The 17,718-nt window shown below is 31.6% G+C and overlaps 2 protein-coding genes across 6 annotated transcripts in view; one reads left to right on the top strand and one right to left on the bottom strand.

The window, feature by feature from the left end:
* The window catches only part of LOC127705222 (mitochondrial potassium channel ATP-binding subunit-like), a 99,556-nt gene that overhangs the window by 22,710 nt on the left and 59,128 nt on the right, over positions 1-17,718 (bottom strand). The window contains exon 17 of one of the 5 annotated variants that reach the window (XM_052209537.1): positions 4,084-4,422. The exons of the other annotated variants lie outside the window; for them this stretch is intronic. Coding sequence (XP_052065497.1) covers positions 4,315-4,422 — 108 coding nt within the window. The 3' untranslated portion in view covers positions 4,084-4,314. Of the gene's footprint in view, positions 1-4,083; positions 4,423-17,718 lie in introns of those variants that run through there. 5 annotated transcript variants of the gene reach the window in all.
* LOC127705224 (uncharacterized) overlaps positions 1-17,718 on the top strand; it is a 40,762-nt gene that overhangs the window by 3,220 nt on the left and 19,824 nt on the right. The window lies entirely within an intron of this gene.

The following is a 17,718-nucleotide window of genomic DNA, read 5'->3' as shown; positions in this document are numbered from 1 at the left end:
TTTCATGTGAAAAAGTGTCCACTCTCAATACCTAGGCTACAAAATGTATACATAGCTTCAGTTCTTTATCTTAATTGAAGTTTTAAAATTAGCATGGGGGTTTTGTCTCAATCATGTACACTGGAGTATTGAATTCATACAAAATGTGATCATCACTATAGTGTTATTAAACAGTAATACATTTAACAGAACTTAATATGAACTATGTGAATAATAATACATGTAATTCATTTCAATTTACAAAATCATGCAATATTCAAGAATAGTACTCATAAATACTTTTCTTCCTACATTTGACCTGTCTTGTTCTTTTAACAGGGTTTGGGACAGGAATATAAATGCTTTGAAATTCAACACCTTCCATTTTTGTTTATATCAAATTATAACTGGTTTTTAATTGGTTTGTTTTAGTATTAGAAAATTAAATATAGCTAAAACATTTCAATTACTTTTTTATTATCTCCCTTTAAGAAACACTTTTTACTGTGAAAGAGTGTCCTCTTATTGAAAATCAACCTTTACAGGACATAATTTAATAGTATATTATGATGAAATTATGTCCGATTGAATGGATACTTTTTCATAGCATCGGACACATTTAAATATACCTTTTCTGTGAAAAAGTGTCCTGGTGGACACTTTTTCACAGGACACTTTTATGGCTCACATTAAATCTATGACTTGAACTAAAAGGCAGAAATTTAAAGTCTTAAAATATAGTTTTATATGCAAGCCCTGAGACATTGCAAAATTATAGACTGCTGGTGATTTGTCAGTGAATTTATTCCTAATGTCATGAAACTTAATATTTGTGTTTTTGTCTTTATTGTGTTGTTTAATAAAAATCTTATTTCATGGATTTATCTAATTACATATAAAAGCCTTGTCCCAGGTCTAAGTTAATTTTTGTGATTAAAGGTATCCCTGATTATTTCCCTTTGTATGGAAATTATTCAGGACCACTTTTTTTAGTCTGATATCTTTTTCTTGCACTTTCATAAATTTGTGATTGCAATTTGAGTTGCAAAAACATATTTCACTATCAGTAGGTCGGTGTTGGGCAAGCTACATTTTGTCTGTCTGTCTGTTGCACCCTTTATCACTGTAGGAACCACAACCCTAGACTAGTTTACATGTGGAAGCTCTCCTCTAAAACTTACTGTAAAGATAGATTGAAATGGAATATTCACATTTGAATAAGAACTAAACACACAAAGAAATATGACATCTGAGATATAGTTTTGATACTTGTGACTAGATAACTGATGAGATAGATAATTTACTGAAACTTTGAACTAATACACCAGATGTTGTGATATCACTTGTGATTTCACAAACTACTATCAGTAGCCTTTTGTTGTTAATACAGCGCTGTCTTGTTTTGTCCCCTGGTTTTAATTAAACAATTCGTAATTATCACATATTGGTATAGAAGAGAGGCGAAAGATACCAAAGAGACATCCAAATTCATTAGGAGAAAATAAAGTGACAATGCCATGGCAAAAAAAAAGGACCAAAAGAAATACAACAGCATACAAAACACAACATAGAAAACTAAAGACTGAGGAACACGAACCCCATCACAAACTGTGAATGAAATCAGGTGCTCAGGAAGGATAAGCAGATCATGCTCGACATGTGGCACCCTTCGTGTTGCTCATGTTAGTTCAAATCTGGTGATAAGTCTAATTTGGTAGGTCACATTTGGGGAAAAGGAACAAGTGTGATACTCTGAAAGTCAGAATATAGACTAAGTCAAAAGATAACATCTAGTTATAAAGAGCAGACTTATAACTCTATACATTAGCAGTTTGCTTAGTGTCCTGTAAACTGCATTTAACATAGAGGATAATAAGGTATTGGATCACGCAGATATTTATATCGTAAACAGACACAGAATTAAAACACTTATAAGCTGGTAGTTGAAGCAGTAATTAATAACACACATAATAAATCTTTAAACTTTTCGAGACATATGTATATAGGTAGTGATAAAGTCCTACAGCAAAATCATAGGCCAGAACCAACATTAGATTTTGATTATAAGAAATGTTGTTGGGTTGCTGTCTACTAGATACATGTATAAAGAAGCCTATTGAAGGACGTTTCATTACATCCCTTTTATTAACCATGTTAACACTTTAAAGTGAACTCATATTAAGGTTTGATAAAATGCTTCACTGGCCGCAGCTTGATACTACCGCACAGGGTGAACCCTGAACAGTTGAAAGTATGGACACTACATTCAATCTTAATAAAGCTTAATACAGCTCTGAATTTGGATTGTGATTAAATATTTGACACAACATACCTTTCTGTCACAGAATGAATGTGGTCGAAGAACTGAAAAATTTGAAATTGGATTTACCTATTATGGTCCAATATCCAAAATTAAAATACACAATTAGATTAAGCATATTCAAGTACATAATATCCAAATACACCAAAAATTTAATTAATTTATTTATAAATGGACAATATAAGCGAAGTTTTTAAAAGGGTTCACTTCATAAAAAAAATATATATAGCATTCTGAAAACAAATTTATACATCATAACAAATTAAACTACCATAAAGTTATTCAAAAAATTTTTAAAAAAAATCAATTTTCAAAATATCATTAAAAAATCGGAAAAACTTACCTTTATTTTTCAAAATATCTACTAATGAATAGTAAATTTCAAACTATATTTATACATATTTTCTAAATTTAAAATATGATGCGGTATCTATTTTTAATTATGAGTCTACTTTTAATATCTATTAATTTTGCAATACAATTCTGAATTTGGATTGTGATTAAATATTTGACATAGCATAGGTTTCTGACTAGAAAATGAATGTGGTTTAAGAACATAAAAATTTGAAATTGGACATATACCTTTTATAGTCCAATATCTAAAATCTAAATAGATGGTTAGATTCAGCATATCAAAGAACCACAAGAACTCAATTTTTGATGAAATCAAACAAAGTTTAATTTTTGAATCTTTGGACCTCAATGTGGAAAATTTGATAATGGGGCCCAAAATCAAAAATATGAAAACATGGTTAGATTCAGCATATGAAAGAACCCAATATATTCAATTTTTGTTGAAATCAAACAACGTTTAATTTTGGACCTACTTGAAAACAGGGCCCAAAATCAAAAATCTACATACATGTTTAGATTTCACATATCAAAGAACCCACAGAATTCAATTTTGTTAAAATCAAACAAAAAGTTTAATTTTGGACACTCTGGACCTTAATATGAACCAATTTGAAAACCTTGCTCAAAATCAAAATTCTAAATACATGGTTAGATTCAGCATATTAAAGAACCCCAAGAATGCAAGACTTTGAATTAAACCTTATTGAAATGTATCAAAAATAAGCAATTTATACAAAGTATAAGAAAAGGGTTTTTTTTTTGCCAGTTTTCTCAAACATTAAGGGTCATTACCCCAAAAATCCATCCCAACCTTCTTTTTTTGGTATGGAACCTTGTGGTACAATTTCATACAGATCCATAGACTTATACTCAAGTTATTGTCCGGACACATGAAATCCTAGTTTTTGTCCCCTAATTCCTAAACAGTTTGGGCCATGATCCCCAAAAGCAAAATGAACCTTTCTTTGAAGGTACGGAACCTTGTGGTTAAATTTCATAGTGATCCATATACTTATACACAACTTATCGTCCTGAAACAAGAATAATGCTTGTTTTTGGCTCCTTATTCGTAATATATATATAGACAATTGGTAGAGCTCAACATTTTAAACATTTTTGCTTCAGTCAGATTTTCTCTATTTATAATGGTTTTCAAAATATTAGACAAAACTTGTATTTTACCCCTATGTTCTATTTTGAGCCATGTCTCCATCTTGGTAGGCAGGCGGGGTCATCGTTCACAATTTTTATACTAAATAACCCAATGATGATTGTGGCCTAGTTTGGTTAAATTTGGCTAAGTAGTTTCAGAGATGAAGATTTTAATAAAAGTTTACTACTAAGGACTACGACAATGACGGACAACGAACGCCAAGTGATGAGAAAAGCTCACTTGGCCCTTCAGGCCAGGTGAGCTAATAATAAAAATCTCCGACACGATTTTTGTTTATTTCAATACAAAAAATCAGAAAAAAATTGAAATAAAAAGTAAATCACATTTATGCTAATGCTAATTTATGTTCCACATGTTCAGTTACACTTTGATAAAATCATTCCTGCAATAACAGCAGGAAAATCTATCTAGAACCTTGTTTGTGTAATTAAAATAGCACATGGTGATTTTTGACAATTTACAATATATAAATAAAATATCACAGTCTTTAAAAGAAATGTCCTCTCATTTCTTCAATTTCTTCCTCGATCTCTTGTTGTCGTATCAACTCCCAGTAAAGTCCTTTCTTTCTCCTTAATTCATCATGTGTTCCTTGCTGAAACATAAAGTTAAAGTAGCTGTTTCAGGAATTAATATTCTACAAATGACAATATTTACTAACACTTACCTGTGGAACCATAGCTTCTATTGTCCTAATATTTTTTGGACAATTTATGGACCATAACAAATTGTCAAAAATTAATATATGGACCATAAGACCTACATTTACATAGCTAACAAACACTGTGCTAAGGTACGGTACAGTTTAAGTTAACAGATTACTATACTCTAAATACCAGGCAAGTTCACTCTTTCAGACTGTTATATTGTCTTACAATCAAAGTGTGAATGCACTGTTAAGGCAGTTACCTACAAGTTTTGTGATTTTATAGTCCAGATTGATTATAATCAAACATATTCCTTTTCAGGAGAGGCTAACAATTACAGATATTTAGACATTTTTCAATTATTATGGCATGTAAATGGTAATGCTAAATTGCATTTCCAAAGAACATATCATATTATGAGTATATTAATGCACTTATGTATGTAAGTCTGGTAACTTTAGAAGAATGTAAAGTTGCTTCAGATAATGATTCAAAGTACGATTGGATTATTAAAAGATCTATATTTGTACTAGTGGATGTATTACCCTACTTTGGATTCTCCCATGTACTTAGGTTTTCTTAGGAATATATAAATACCAACTTCAATGTTTAAGCCAAATTAAAGTGATGTAATTTTGGTGGATTAAATAAAATTACACATTTTCAGTTAAATTATATACAAGGCTTGAGCAGGTCTTCCGAAATATTTACTTTATTTGAAAGATCAAGGTTAAGGCGCTTCTAATTATGCCTGAATGGCAAGAGAGACAGGACAGAAAATTTAATTTCATGACAGAGATGGGTATACAGGCATGTGTTTGTGTAGAAGGAACATTGTCTGGCATGTCAGCGATTCTAAAGGAAGAGAGTAGGGTAAATGAATTGTATACTAGGTAACTTACTGCCCTAAAATTAAAGAACCTTAGTGAGCGCGCTCACATACCCCACGTCCCCACATTGTCATTGGAGAAATAAAATAAGTGTAAGAAAAAAAAATTTAATCATAATTTCCTGTCAATATGCACATCTACATAGTATGTCCTTATTATCTACAAAGTTTCATGAAATTCTGTTGTGTGGTTTCAGAGGAGTTGCGATGACAAACTGTTGCAGTAGTACATTAAAGCAAATAAGTTCAAAGGGGCACAACTCCTAGAAAAAAATTGAATCATAATTTCCCGTCGATATGCACATCTACATAGTATGTCCTTATTATCTAACTAGAGGCTCTCAAGAGCCTGTCTCGCTCACCTGTATTTACTGATGCTTTAATTTGGAAATCATGTAAAATAAGGTTAAAATCATCATTAATAGTATTAGATATTAGATATTATAATGATATCTAAGATAATAACAAAAAACTGCAAAATTTTTGTAAAATTACTAACTCAGGGGCAGCAACCCAACAACGGGTTGTCTGATTTGTCTGAAAATTTCAGGGCAGATAAATCTAAATCTGATGAACATTTTTGCCACTATCAGATTTGCTCTAAATGCTTTAGTTTCAGAGATATAAACCAAAAACTGCATTTTACCCCTATGTTCTATTTTTATCCAAGTCGGCCATGACGGTTGGAAGGCGGGGTCATCGGACAAATTTTTTAAACTAGATACCCTAATAATGATTATGACCAAGTATGGTTTAATTTGTCTCAGTAGTTTCAGAGAAGAAGATTTTTGTAAAAGATTACAAAAATTTACAAAAAATTGTTAAAAATTGACTATTAAGGGCAATAACTCCTAAAAGGGTCGACTGACAATTTTGGTCATGACAACTTATTTGTAGATCTTACTTTGCTGAACATTATTGCTGTTTACAGTTTATCTCTATCTATAATAATATTCAAGATAATAACCAAAAACTGCAAATTTTCCTTAAAATTACCAATTCAGGGGCAGCAACCCAACAACAGGTTGTCAGATTTGTCTGAAAATTTCAGGGCAGTTAGATCTTGACCTGATAATCAGTTTCACCCTTTGTCAGATTTACTCTAAATGCTTTGGTTTCAGAGATATAAGCCAAAATCTACATTTTACCCCTATGTTCTATTTTTAGCCAAGGTGGCCATCTTGGTTGGTTGGCGGGGTCATCGGACACATTTTTTAAACTAGATACCCTAATGATGATTGTGGCCAAGTTTGGTTAAATTTGGCCCAGTGGTTTCAGAGGAGAAGATTTTTGTAAAAAGCTAACGACGACTGACGACGATGACGACGACGACAACGACGGACGACGGACGCCAAGTGATGAGAAAAGCTCACTTGGCCCTCCGGGCCAGGTGAGCTAAAAAGGTTTCATGAAATTCTGTTGTGTGGTTTCAAAGGAGTTGCGATGACAAACTGTTGCAGTAGTACATTAAAGCAAATAAGTTCAAAGGGGTGCAACTCCTAGAAAAAAAATTGAATCGTAATTTCCTGTTGATATGCACATCTATAAGTATGTCCTTATTATCTACAAAGTTTCATGAAATTCTGTGGTGTGGTTTCAGAGAAGTTGCTCTGACAAACTGTTGCAGTAGTACATTGAAGCAAATAAGTTCAAAGGGGCGTAACTCCTAGAAAAAAAATTGAATCGTAATTTCCTGTCAATATGCACATCTACATAGTATGTCCTTATTATCTACACTTTCATGAAATTCTGTGGTGTGGTTTGAGAGGAGTTGCGATGACAAAAGGTTGCAGTAGTATATTGGGCAAATAAGTTCAAAGGGGCATAACTCCTGGGAAAAAATTGATTCGTAAATTCCTGTCGATATGCACATCTACATAGTATGTCCTTATCATCTGAAAAGGTTTCATGAAATTCTGTTGTGTGGTTTGAGAGGAGTTGCTATGACAAGAAACAGGACTGCCGCTGACGGACAGACAGACGAACGGACGGGTCAAAAACATTATATCCTTTGCAAAAAATTTGCGTGGGGTATAATAACATGCATATTTATATACTTCACATTTGTAACAGTTAGACTTGACCAAGTTTGGCATTAAAGCCTGTTGCAGTGGTTTGTGTTGTTTCCGTCGTTTAAACAATTTTATAGTCAGGAAGTGGTAAAAACACATTAATTATTCATGAATGATTTGATCTTATAATTATGTAATTGTCATTTATTACACATCTCTGTACAAGAGTTATAAAGCCTGAATTATATTTTATTCACTGCCTCTGCTCCTGTTTACAAAAACTAAAAAAAATCTTCAAACAACGTGTATCACTACATGATGGACTCAGATCTTGTCAGGAGTTTAACCTCAGATCAGTTGGTTTTTTATAGAATTTTGTTGGTCGTAAATGTAACCATCTGATGTCAAAATTGTATTTTTTCTTCAATCTTCCATCTGAATGTAATATATTAATGTGTTTACAGTAGCATTGTAGCCTGTCTATTTGAATGATATCAGTGAAAAGAATTAGTGAGAAGATTTTGTTTCTGGTTTTGTTTTTGATAGTTGATTGTTGACTGCTCGTAGATAATGTTCTATAATTCAACCTTTCCTTTGAGTAAAAAGAGAAAATTAAAGCATAGGTTTTTATTCATGCCTCCATCTTTTTTATTTTTATTCATTGTCATTGGCATAGATATATGAGAAAGAAAGATGCTATACATTTACAACATGATAAATAGATAAAAAATTAACAAACAATAACATTAGTTATGCTTGGTTTTTAAGCATTATTAAAGTCATTTTTCTAGAAAACTTAAGACTGTCATTGTTTCAAACACTTTAAAATATATTAGCTATAAAAGCACTGTCTTTATTATGGAGCAGGATCTCTTCCGGAGCACCTGAGATCACCCCCAGTTTTTGGTGGGGTTCGTGTTTCTCAGTCTTTGGTTTTCTATGTTGTGTACTGTTGTTTGTCTGTTTGTCTTTTTCATTTTTAGCCATGGCATTGTCAGTTTATTTTCTACTTATGAGTTTGAATGTCCCTTAATTTGGTATCCTTTGCCTCTCTTTTACATTGACCAATGTTATTTAATAGCTTAAGCATTGCTCTTGTAACACTGTGTCATGTAAGAAGTACAAGTCAACTTGGCTGCCTTTAATATACTAGACTCTGTACTAAAGTAATCCTGATCCTTGTAACAGTTTGTGTAACTATTTATCTAAACACTGTGAATTGTCAGTTCGGGGAACTTCTTAAGCATGCTGAAGGTCCTTTGATGACCGCATTGGAGTGTGAAATAGTGAGCATTTCTTTGCTGATTTGAAATTTTATTAAATGCTTTTTCGGCTATCAAAACCTTTCGATCAATGTGTTGACAACAACATACCACTTTTCGATCCGCTATTTACTTAAATCATCTTTGGTGTGTGCCATAAACAGAAGCCAAATCGAGAAATCAATATTCGAACACCTGTTGATTGTTCAATCAAACTATTATCACTTGTTAATTAAAAGCATTGGACTAGGGTAAAAATCAACACAAGTTGCGTAATGTCAGTTAAACCGGATACGTTCGATACACTCGGGTTTATACATCTTCAAGTTATAGAGGTAAAACCAAAGTGTATCGAATTTTTCACTGATTCCCTGGTGTCAACTTTGGCACTGATTGTTTCAAAATTAAAGAAAACTTTTATCAGACCTAATAGATCGAAATTGTTTACCTGACAAAGGGTCTGACATGATAGCTAAGTCGGAACAGTCAGACAATTTTCAACAGCTCTTTTTTTGATAATTTCCAGATGGATTTTGATAATGGCTATTACCTGATACCATTAAAGGCACTTAGGCACTGCCTTTAAAAATCAAATCAAGATGACAAAAATTTGACTAAGATTGTATTAACTGTTATGTATAGAGCTTGAAATAAATAGTGGTATCTCTCCCCTTCTATTACCATAATAATATTCAAATTTGGTTCCAATCACAAGCCCGGTGTCATATGGTTTTTGAACCCCATGGAAAATTGACACCGGGGTCAAAATACCGCTATGGTAAATTGAACCCCCCTGTTTTTTTTATATTTTAGATAATTATTAGACCATTATACATGATTTTAAAGCTTATTGTAGATTGAAAATCAGACATACAAAAAGGGGAAGTCAATTTTCCATGGAAGGTATATAAAAAATACCATGGCTTGGTATAAGTGCTCTGAAGTCTTTACCAACAAAATTTCATTCAAAATACTTATTAAAGCATTATTAACTAGACCATGTAGCTTGAATGCTTTGATTATTTGAAATCTTAACATATAAAGGGAGTTAAATTTTTCATGGTAAAAAAGGGGGAGGGGGTCAAATTACCATGGATCAGTTAAATAGTCAAAATAGTCTTTACAATATGTTTTATAAGTACCATATATTTATTAGAGTATAAAAACTTTGAAAAGTAGTTTGAAATAATTTGATTTTTGAAATTGGAGGTGCATAGACAAGGGGGTTCAATTTATAATGGCAGGAGGGTCAAAATACCATGGCTAAGAAAAAGTGTTAACAGATCTTTTCCAACATGTTTCATATATACCAAATACTAGTTACAGCATTATAACTATGTAAAATAGTTTGAATAGATATGATTTTTGAAATTGGAGGTGTATAGTAGGGGGTTCATGCATCAATATACCATGGCAGGGGGGGGGGGGGGGGGTCAAAATACCATGGCTAATGAAATTTTCCAAACATCTTTTCCAGCATGTTAAATACATATCAACTACTTATTGGAGTATTTTTACTACTGATGATTCATTTATTGTCATGGATACCAATTTTCGTGGATTAAGGGAAAATTGCATTTTCGTGGATATTTAATTTCGTGGTTTTGCAAAATTGTGTATCAATGCCAATAGAAAATTCGTTCTTCGATGAGCATTTAATTTCGTGGTTTACCTATACCAACGAAATCAAAGAAAAATTAGTATCCAACGAATAATAATGAATCCACAGTATGTAAAGGAGTTATTATTTATTATAAAGGAAACCCCTATTTTGTTTTATTATTTGTTACTATGTCATTGACATTTTGACCTTAGAATCAATAGTAATATTCACCTCATTAGATTAGACCATATATGCAAGTTTCCATCCAATTTTTAGTAAATATGACCTTGATAAAATACTTCATAAAGTGAGGTTTAAAAAGTAGCCAATATGTAGATAATAAATATATTCATATTTTGATTTTAGCTCTTGACAGAATTCTTGATTCTGTAATATGAACAAACAAACAATTAAAAACAAGTTGCTTTCTTTAAAAAAAAGAAAAGCAATATGTGAACCCGAGACAGCTGACTTGTCACCAAAAACATGTTGCTGATTTTTTTTTTTTTGGCTTTAGATTTGAAATAATTGACTGAATAGAATAAGGTACTTATGATGTTAAAACATCTTTATTGAAAATTTGTAATTGTGTGTAGATTCTTACACAATTAAAAACATTGTTGGATTTTAGTTGTAAACAGAAAAGTGTATACAGCTACTATATGAATTTACATTTTAAGGCTTGACTATTTTATTTATTACTTGGGAGTGTACACCAGTTTTTCTTCGTGTTCAATATACATACAAAGTCCTAATCCTATTCAATTCTTAGTTTCTGCAAACTGAATGTATAAAGCAAATTGCACAGACCAATCGCAATATAAATTTAAGCACTCAGTTTGCTAAAATAATCTGGATGTATTCATTTCATCTGTCATATCTTCATATTTTGTTTCATTGGTCGCTTTAATTATTCTTATAATCATTATTGAAGCTGTCGTCTTTACTCAAGGTAGATTCTGTATAAAGAGAAATAGAAAGTCCAATTTCCATGTGAAGTGTAACTCTGTGGCATGCAACTTATAAGACGGTTTTGTATTTTGTTTTTGAGAGTAACACACCAGCTCCATTGGAACCTCTTATATACTGACAATTATTTTGGTCTTTTAAAACATCTCAAATTTTAAGGATTTCCTGAAGTTACTTTAATCAATCAAAATATTCTAAAGGAAAAAATTAGTTCTGAAGAAGTTTTATGAATTCCTGAATATGCTCTCAAAAAAAACAATTAGTATAAAAAAGATATGTACCCTATGTAGATATATAGATTGTATAGATACCAGGATTAAAATGTTTTACGCCTGACGTGCATTTCGTCTACAGAAGACTCACCAGTGACGCTCGAATAAAAAATATTGAAAAGGCCTAATAAAGTACGAAGTTGAAGAGCATTGAAGACCCAAAATTTCAAAACAAAGGTTTTGCCAAATACATCTACGGTAATCTATTTATTCCTTGGGAAGAAAATCTTTGGTATTTCGAACATTTCAAAGTTTATAGTAGGACAGTCACTCAAAAAAAAAAAGAAAATAAAAAAGAGAAACAGCTAGTGGTCAGAATAGCGTAACTTATGATGACCATGATTCAATGTCACATGTCCAGCTCTTACTACCATGTCCTGAATTTAGATAAGAAAGACAAAAATTTACAGTCCGCGAGTGAAATTAATATTTATGTATGCACATGGTTTTCTTGCGCAGCGCAAGCAATAGTAATTGGAAAGCATACGCACTGATACCGTCTGGATTATAATATGCATTTGCGTCATCACGTATATTTATTCTAGGCTGAAATCTAATGCTAGTTGAATTCGGATGTTAAACTTCCTACCTCAAGTGGTTTCACTCTGGATTCATGGGCATTTAATCCGAAATTTATGTAAACGCAAAAAGATGTTATATAATGAAAATAAACCGAGACGGGTGTATGAAAGCTGGTCAACACAATGAATACACAATTTTCAAAATCGCACCATATTGAAAAGATTAAGATGCTATAAGATCAAACTATTAAAAACAAAACAAAAAGAATTGAAATTTAATCAACATACATTCCTGTTAATGAATCATTTCCGAAATTTTTAAAATATAATATCAATAAAAATAAACATCAAGTATTTACTGATGGACATTTTATATATTAAATCAATCCCTTCTTCAACTCTATATATTTCCATTATATGAATATATTGCTATACAAAATATAAGCAGATACTTATAAAACCATATTAAAACGAAATTATAAAATTAAAGGGAAAGTCCGCGATTTTTTACTTATCATCTAAATATGTTCATCTTAACATAAAAAACACATTCACAAAGTTTTAAATTTATATTTTTTCTAATAACGGAGAAAATCAAGTATTTGTAACTTTTTTGGTTGACCTACGTCACTGGGTTGTGACGTTTTAACCCGATTTGTTGAATCATGGGAAAAAATAAAATATGTTAGTCTTAATTGCTTATCAGAATTTTACGTAATTAAAAGCGCACAGATGACCATTGGTCGTAGTTAATAACCACAATATAAGAATGAAAGAAAATGAATATGTGTGTACCGTTTTGTATTGATTGAAAAAAACTTCCTATATGAAGTTTTCTAAATATAAATATTTTCGAATTAATTTCATAAATTATTGAGATTTTTTCATAAAATATCTAAAGAACATTTTTACTGATATTGAACAGAAAATATTTTAAGTTTTATTTACCGTTATAACTTTGATAACCATTTCAAAGCAAAATATTTGTGAACAGAGTGTGTATACTATTTTGTAAAGTCATTGTTTATTTCTCGATTTGAGGAGAATTCGTTTGAACTTTACCTTGCAGCAATTTAGCCTCAGGCGTACACAGGTGTGAATTCAAGCGTACACAGGTGTGAATATTGTCATGTTGAATGGATTAACAGACAGAGTATAGCGTGTTTAATATACCCAGATGAAATACCCGATAAGAATAGAGAAACAATAATTAAATTGCATAAATTAATTAAAATTTAACCTTCAACTTTTAATTCCGGAAGTGTTACAATATTAAAATGGAACAATTTTCGGTTACGTTCTATGCAATTAGCATAAAGTTAAGATATGAAGTTAAAAGAATAGTACTTTTAATCTTAAAAATTAAATGTTACATTTCCCAAATAATAATCATTGCACATCTGTTTAATTTACTTTTCCGGAATTCTTTAACTTGTATTTAAATCTGGCGATGTTTAAATGCTAACAATCGTAAAACTATCGCAATTTTAAAGTTTTTAATTGAAAAAATACAACAGTACAACATGCATGATTTTTTTTAATTTTCTTATTAACATTTCATTCTTACATAATTAAATTCATTTGACAATCACTTAGACAAATTATTTGTGAAAAGAATACCAATTATCGTTTATTTCATTAATGAATATACATACATTATAAATCTAAGCTAATACATTAATGTGTTTGAGCATTTTTTTAGGATAGCCGTCATTAATCCAAATTAGTAATACAGTTGTTGTAATTGAAGGCATATCTTAGTAATGTATTACTGATATTGACGATTTTAGAACAGTTCCTCCCAACTTCGTTGTTCTTAAAACAATCTTTACTAGTATACTTGTAAGTTTCCTGACGTATAAGCGCCATTGAGGATGAGCTCCAGAGATAGCAGACTAGTAGCGTATTTGTTTGTTGGGGCAGGAGAGGCCATGCAACCACTTGTACAGATAAACAAGTTTATGTTGTCAACACTATCAGAAAGAGTTCCCATCGTCGGATGGGGTATATGAAGGTTCCAAGAATGAACTATTGACATGTCTGACTCTGAACAGTTAGTAAACGGACTTAACAATGATATATAGACATCGACCGCTTGTTCTTGATATTTGAAACTGCATGCATATATACGTTTATGAAAGTGATTATTTATCTTGTGTCTGACGAAAACTAAATGCCTGCATGGTTATATCTTGCCATACGTTTGTATTGGTTTGGTGGGTGTTCACTCAAAATCGTAATTCAAAATTTGTGTTTGTGAGATGTAGATTCACTTCAATACCGAATTTCGTCTATATATTTCACAAGTGTATACCACGGAGAAGATCTGAAGGTATATTACTCCCATTTTGTTTGGGTGTGAACCATCGATGTTTACAGCAATATTTAATGAATAAGATGATGATGGTAGAAAGAACTATGATCGTCATGTGGCTAATATTACATGCATGTCGGACCATGAGTTGTCAATCTGTATGAAAAGATTTCCAATACAACCATATTGAGTAGGAATTTTTACATGCTATACTCTCGTACTCGTATTACAGGGTTCTTGTGTCGTTTAACTCAGACACACATCTTTTACTTTAAGATGTATGAAATGTTCTAAATATATATATATATCTTAAATGTAACAATAATCAAACGCCTATAGGCAATCACTTAAATGGTATGAAGTTTTTATACAGATTTATTCTTATTTACACAATCATTAACAAACTAAATAAATTTAACAAAGTAACACCGTGACACTACGATATAACAAATGGGATACTAATTATTTTTAACCATGCTATGCAGAAACTTAACACATCAAGCAGGAACATATTTATTAATATACTGTTCCCAGCATCAAGTTAGTGCACGTGAATACCAATTAGGAACACGATGTGTGATTTTGTATAGCTAAAAATATCAAAGCGAGCAATAACTTTGCCAAGCAAACATTTTTTTTCACTATGCCTCTCTTTATCTCCGCTCCTTTACAAAAACTATTTCGCTTTTCGTCGATCATTCTCTATATTGTTCTCTATTCGGTTATTTTTTTTCACTATGCCACTCTATCTCCGCTCCTTTTTCCCTTGTCGTCCTAATCCTTATAAAGATAGGGACATTAGACATAGAAGGGGCTCTCTTATCTTCAATGAATTAATATTGATAGTGACTATAAGTGCTGCATTACTTTATATATCTGCATGTTTGCCAATCGACAAAAGCTTGTATTTGCTTGAAGAATTTTTTTTTCTCAAAAATATGCTCCAGAATCATGACAAAACAATATTCATTTCACAAAAATGTTCAAAGGTCATGTTTATAATTTTTTTTAAACTTATTATCAGCAAAAATAGTGGATAATATTATTATCAGCAAAAATAGTGGATAATATTATTATCAGCAAAAATAGTGGATAATATTATTATCAGAACATCATTCATTAAAAGGTGGAATTATAATTTCAAACACACACAAGATAAACAACGTTAGACACAAATATATGGTTCAATAAATGTTACCTGTCCACACCGGGTACCTCAATAAAGAGGCCATGCATGAACCTGTATTATATAATTGTGTAATACGAATTTTTAGTTGACAGGATGTCACTGGAATACCCAGGGACGTGTATCTAATATACGTCCTTGGAATACCTAACTGAATGTGTCGCTCTGACACGACATCTATCAATAATTCTGACATACCTATTATCAATTCGGGAGGAAGCCAAAATATATATATAATAAGATAACGTAAATAAAATTTTATAAGAAAAAAAAACTATAAATTTTTCACCCAACATACCAGATAGAGTCACACATTTAACTGTAAAGCTAAGTGTCTTTATAAGTGACCGTTACGAATTGATCCCGTATCAATTTGATATAATTTAAAGATTAGTTAAAAAAAAACCACTTTTAATAAAAAAAAATTGAGATGTCCGATATTTCGATATTTACATATCTATAACCTGGGAATATTATACTATATCAACATATTATGTCCCAGCTAAAACCTCTTCCTGACATTGCTCCTTGTCAATAGCCGTTAAATATCATAATTAAAAAAATGTTATTTTATATCGTATAACTTTATTAATTGAAAAATTATCTTGTCTAAATACAGAACTATTCTTTAAACAAATCAATGCACTTTATATAAAAGAGGCATACTAATGAATCTTCTGTAAATCAGTGATTGTTACAAGAACACTGCATTTGTCTTTCTTATAATTGAAACTGTTCTTCCTCATCAAATCTATATTTTTTTATTCAACGAGATCTTATCATATAAGGATTCATAGGCGGATCCAGGGGCTGGGGGGTCCCGGGCCCTCCCTTTCGTGGGAAAAATTTGGTTGATTATATAGGGAATCACTGATGCATGACTGGAGCGGGCCCCCCCTTAGGTCAGTCAGCGGGCCCCCCTTCTGAAAAGTTCTGGATCCGCCACTGGGATTTGATAACTATAGCTATCAGAACTGCTAGGTTATTTTGTTATTAAAAAAGGATAATTACCATCGAATCTCCCTCGAAACAATATTGTTCAAAATGGTCTTCACACACCAACTTGTGCTTGCTATAGATGCAACTATTTGCTGTTAGTTTAAGGTTGTACAACCATGTCTGATACAATTCTTTCTTTTTTGTGGGATTGGGAAAACTATGTAGACTTTTGTCATAACCTTGTCTGACACAACAACCGTACGCTTGACAAGACATTTCGACACTGAATAACCGTCTACGGTAATCCCCAATTGATGATGGGAGTTAACGCACGGTCGGTAAATCCCCAATTCTTTTTGTTCTTTGTGGTTTATAGATATCACGTGACTTTTTAGATCGAACATGCCGACAAGATGGCGATATGTCGAGCACTGATAGTGAATTTCAAAAATCGATTTTGATCTCTTTACATAGAGAATAAAAGTTTTTTATTTATGAACATGTGGTTTTTTATGCTTAAAGAACAAAATATCAATTTTTCATTTTTTTGCGGAGTTTCCCTTTAACATAGTAATTAAATGATTATTGTAAAATATTTTGATACGTTTTTCGTGAGATGCAAGGATTTAAAATCGTTGTGAAGTATTTTTTTCATTCATTAAAATTTATATTTAACTAACTTGTGTGTATGCATCCCTGATAATTGGTGCTCATAAGTTGGATAAAATTTTCATAATGCATTCACTGTTCAGACATGTCGGACATAATATAACATTATACATTCAGAGCTCCAGATAAGAATTCACAAATTGGGGTGTTTACCCACCATTTTCTTATTTAATTGGGTGATAAAGTTTTTTAATTGCATTATCAATTTCAATTCACCCCTCAAGTTGATATCAAATTGGGTTTTTCACCACCAAGCTCATTATTGTATTGGGTTTTTTCATCCACACAATATTGAATATTTAAGCAATATCAACCCCAGATGTTTTTCAATCTTAAATACATGTGTATGTTCCTTTCTTTGTATATGTGCTATAGATGTTTCATTAGGTTTATTCACTGACGAGCGATTGTAGGTTTAATTTGTGTCCTGTTTCAAACGTCTGCCAGTTTTGTATTTTGTCACAACTTATATAAACTGTAAAAAACGGATATGTGTATTCACAGACACTCGTCTCAGATTCCCCCCACCCCCCCTATATACCTTTATATAAAAAATTCTGAGACGAATGCATGTGTGTGTACTCACTCATTAAATGTAAAATGGAAGA

Source organism: Mytilus californianus, unplaced genomic scaffold (assembly GCF_021869535.1).
Source record: "Mytilus californianus isolate M0D057914Y unplaced genomic scaffold, xbMytCali1.0.p SCAF_6, whole genome shotgun sequence".
Taxonomy (NCBI): domain Eukaryota; kingdom Metazoa; phylum Mollusca; class Bivalvia; order Mytilida; family Mytilidae; genus Mytilus; species Mytilus californianus.
Note: the sequence above shows the minus strand (reverse complement) of the source record. Positions and strands in the feature narration are given on the sequence as shown.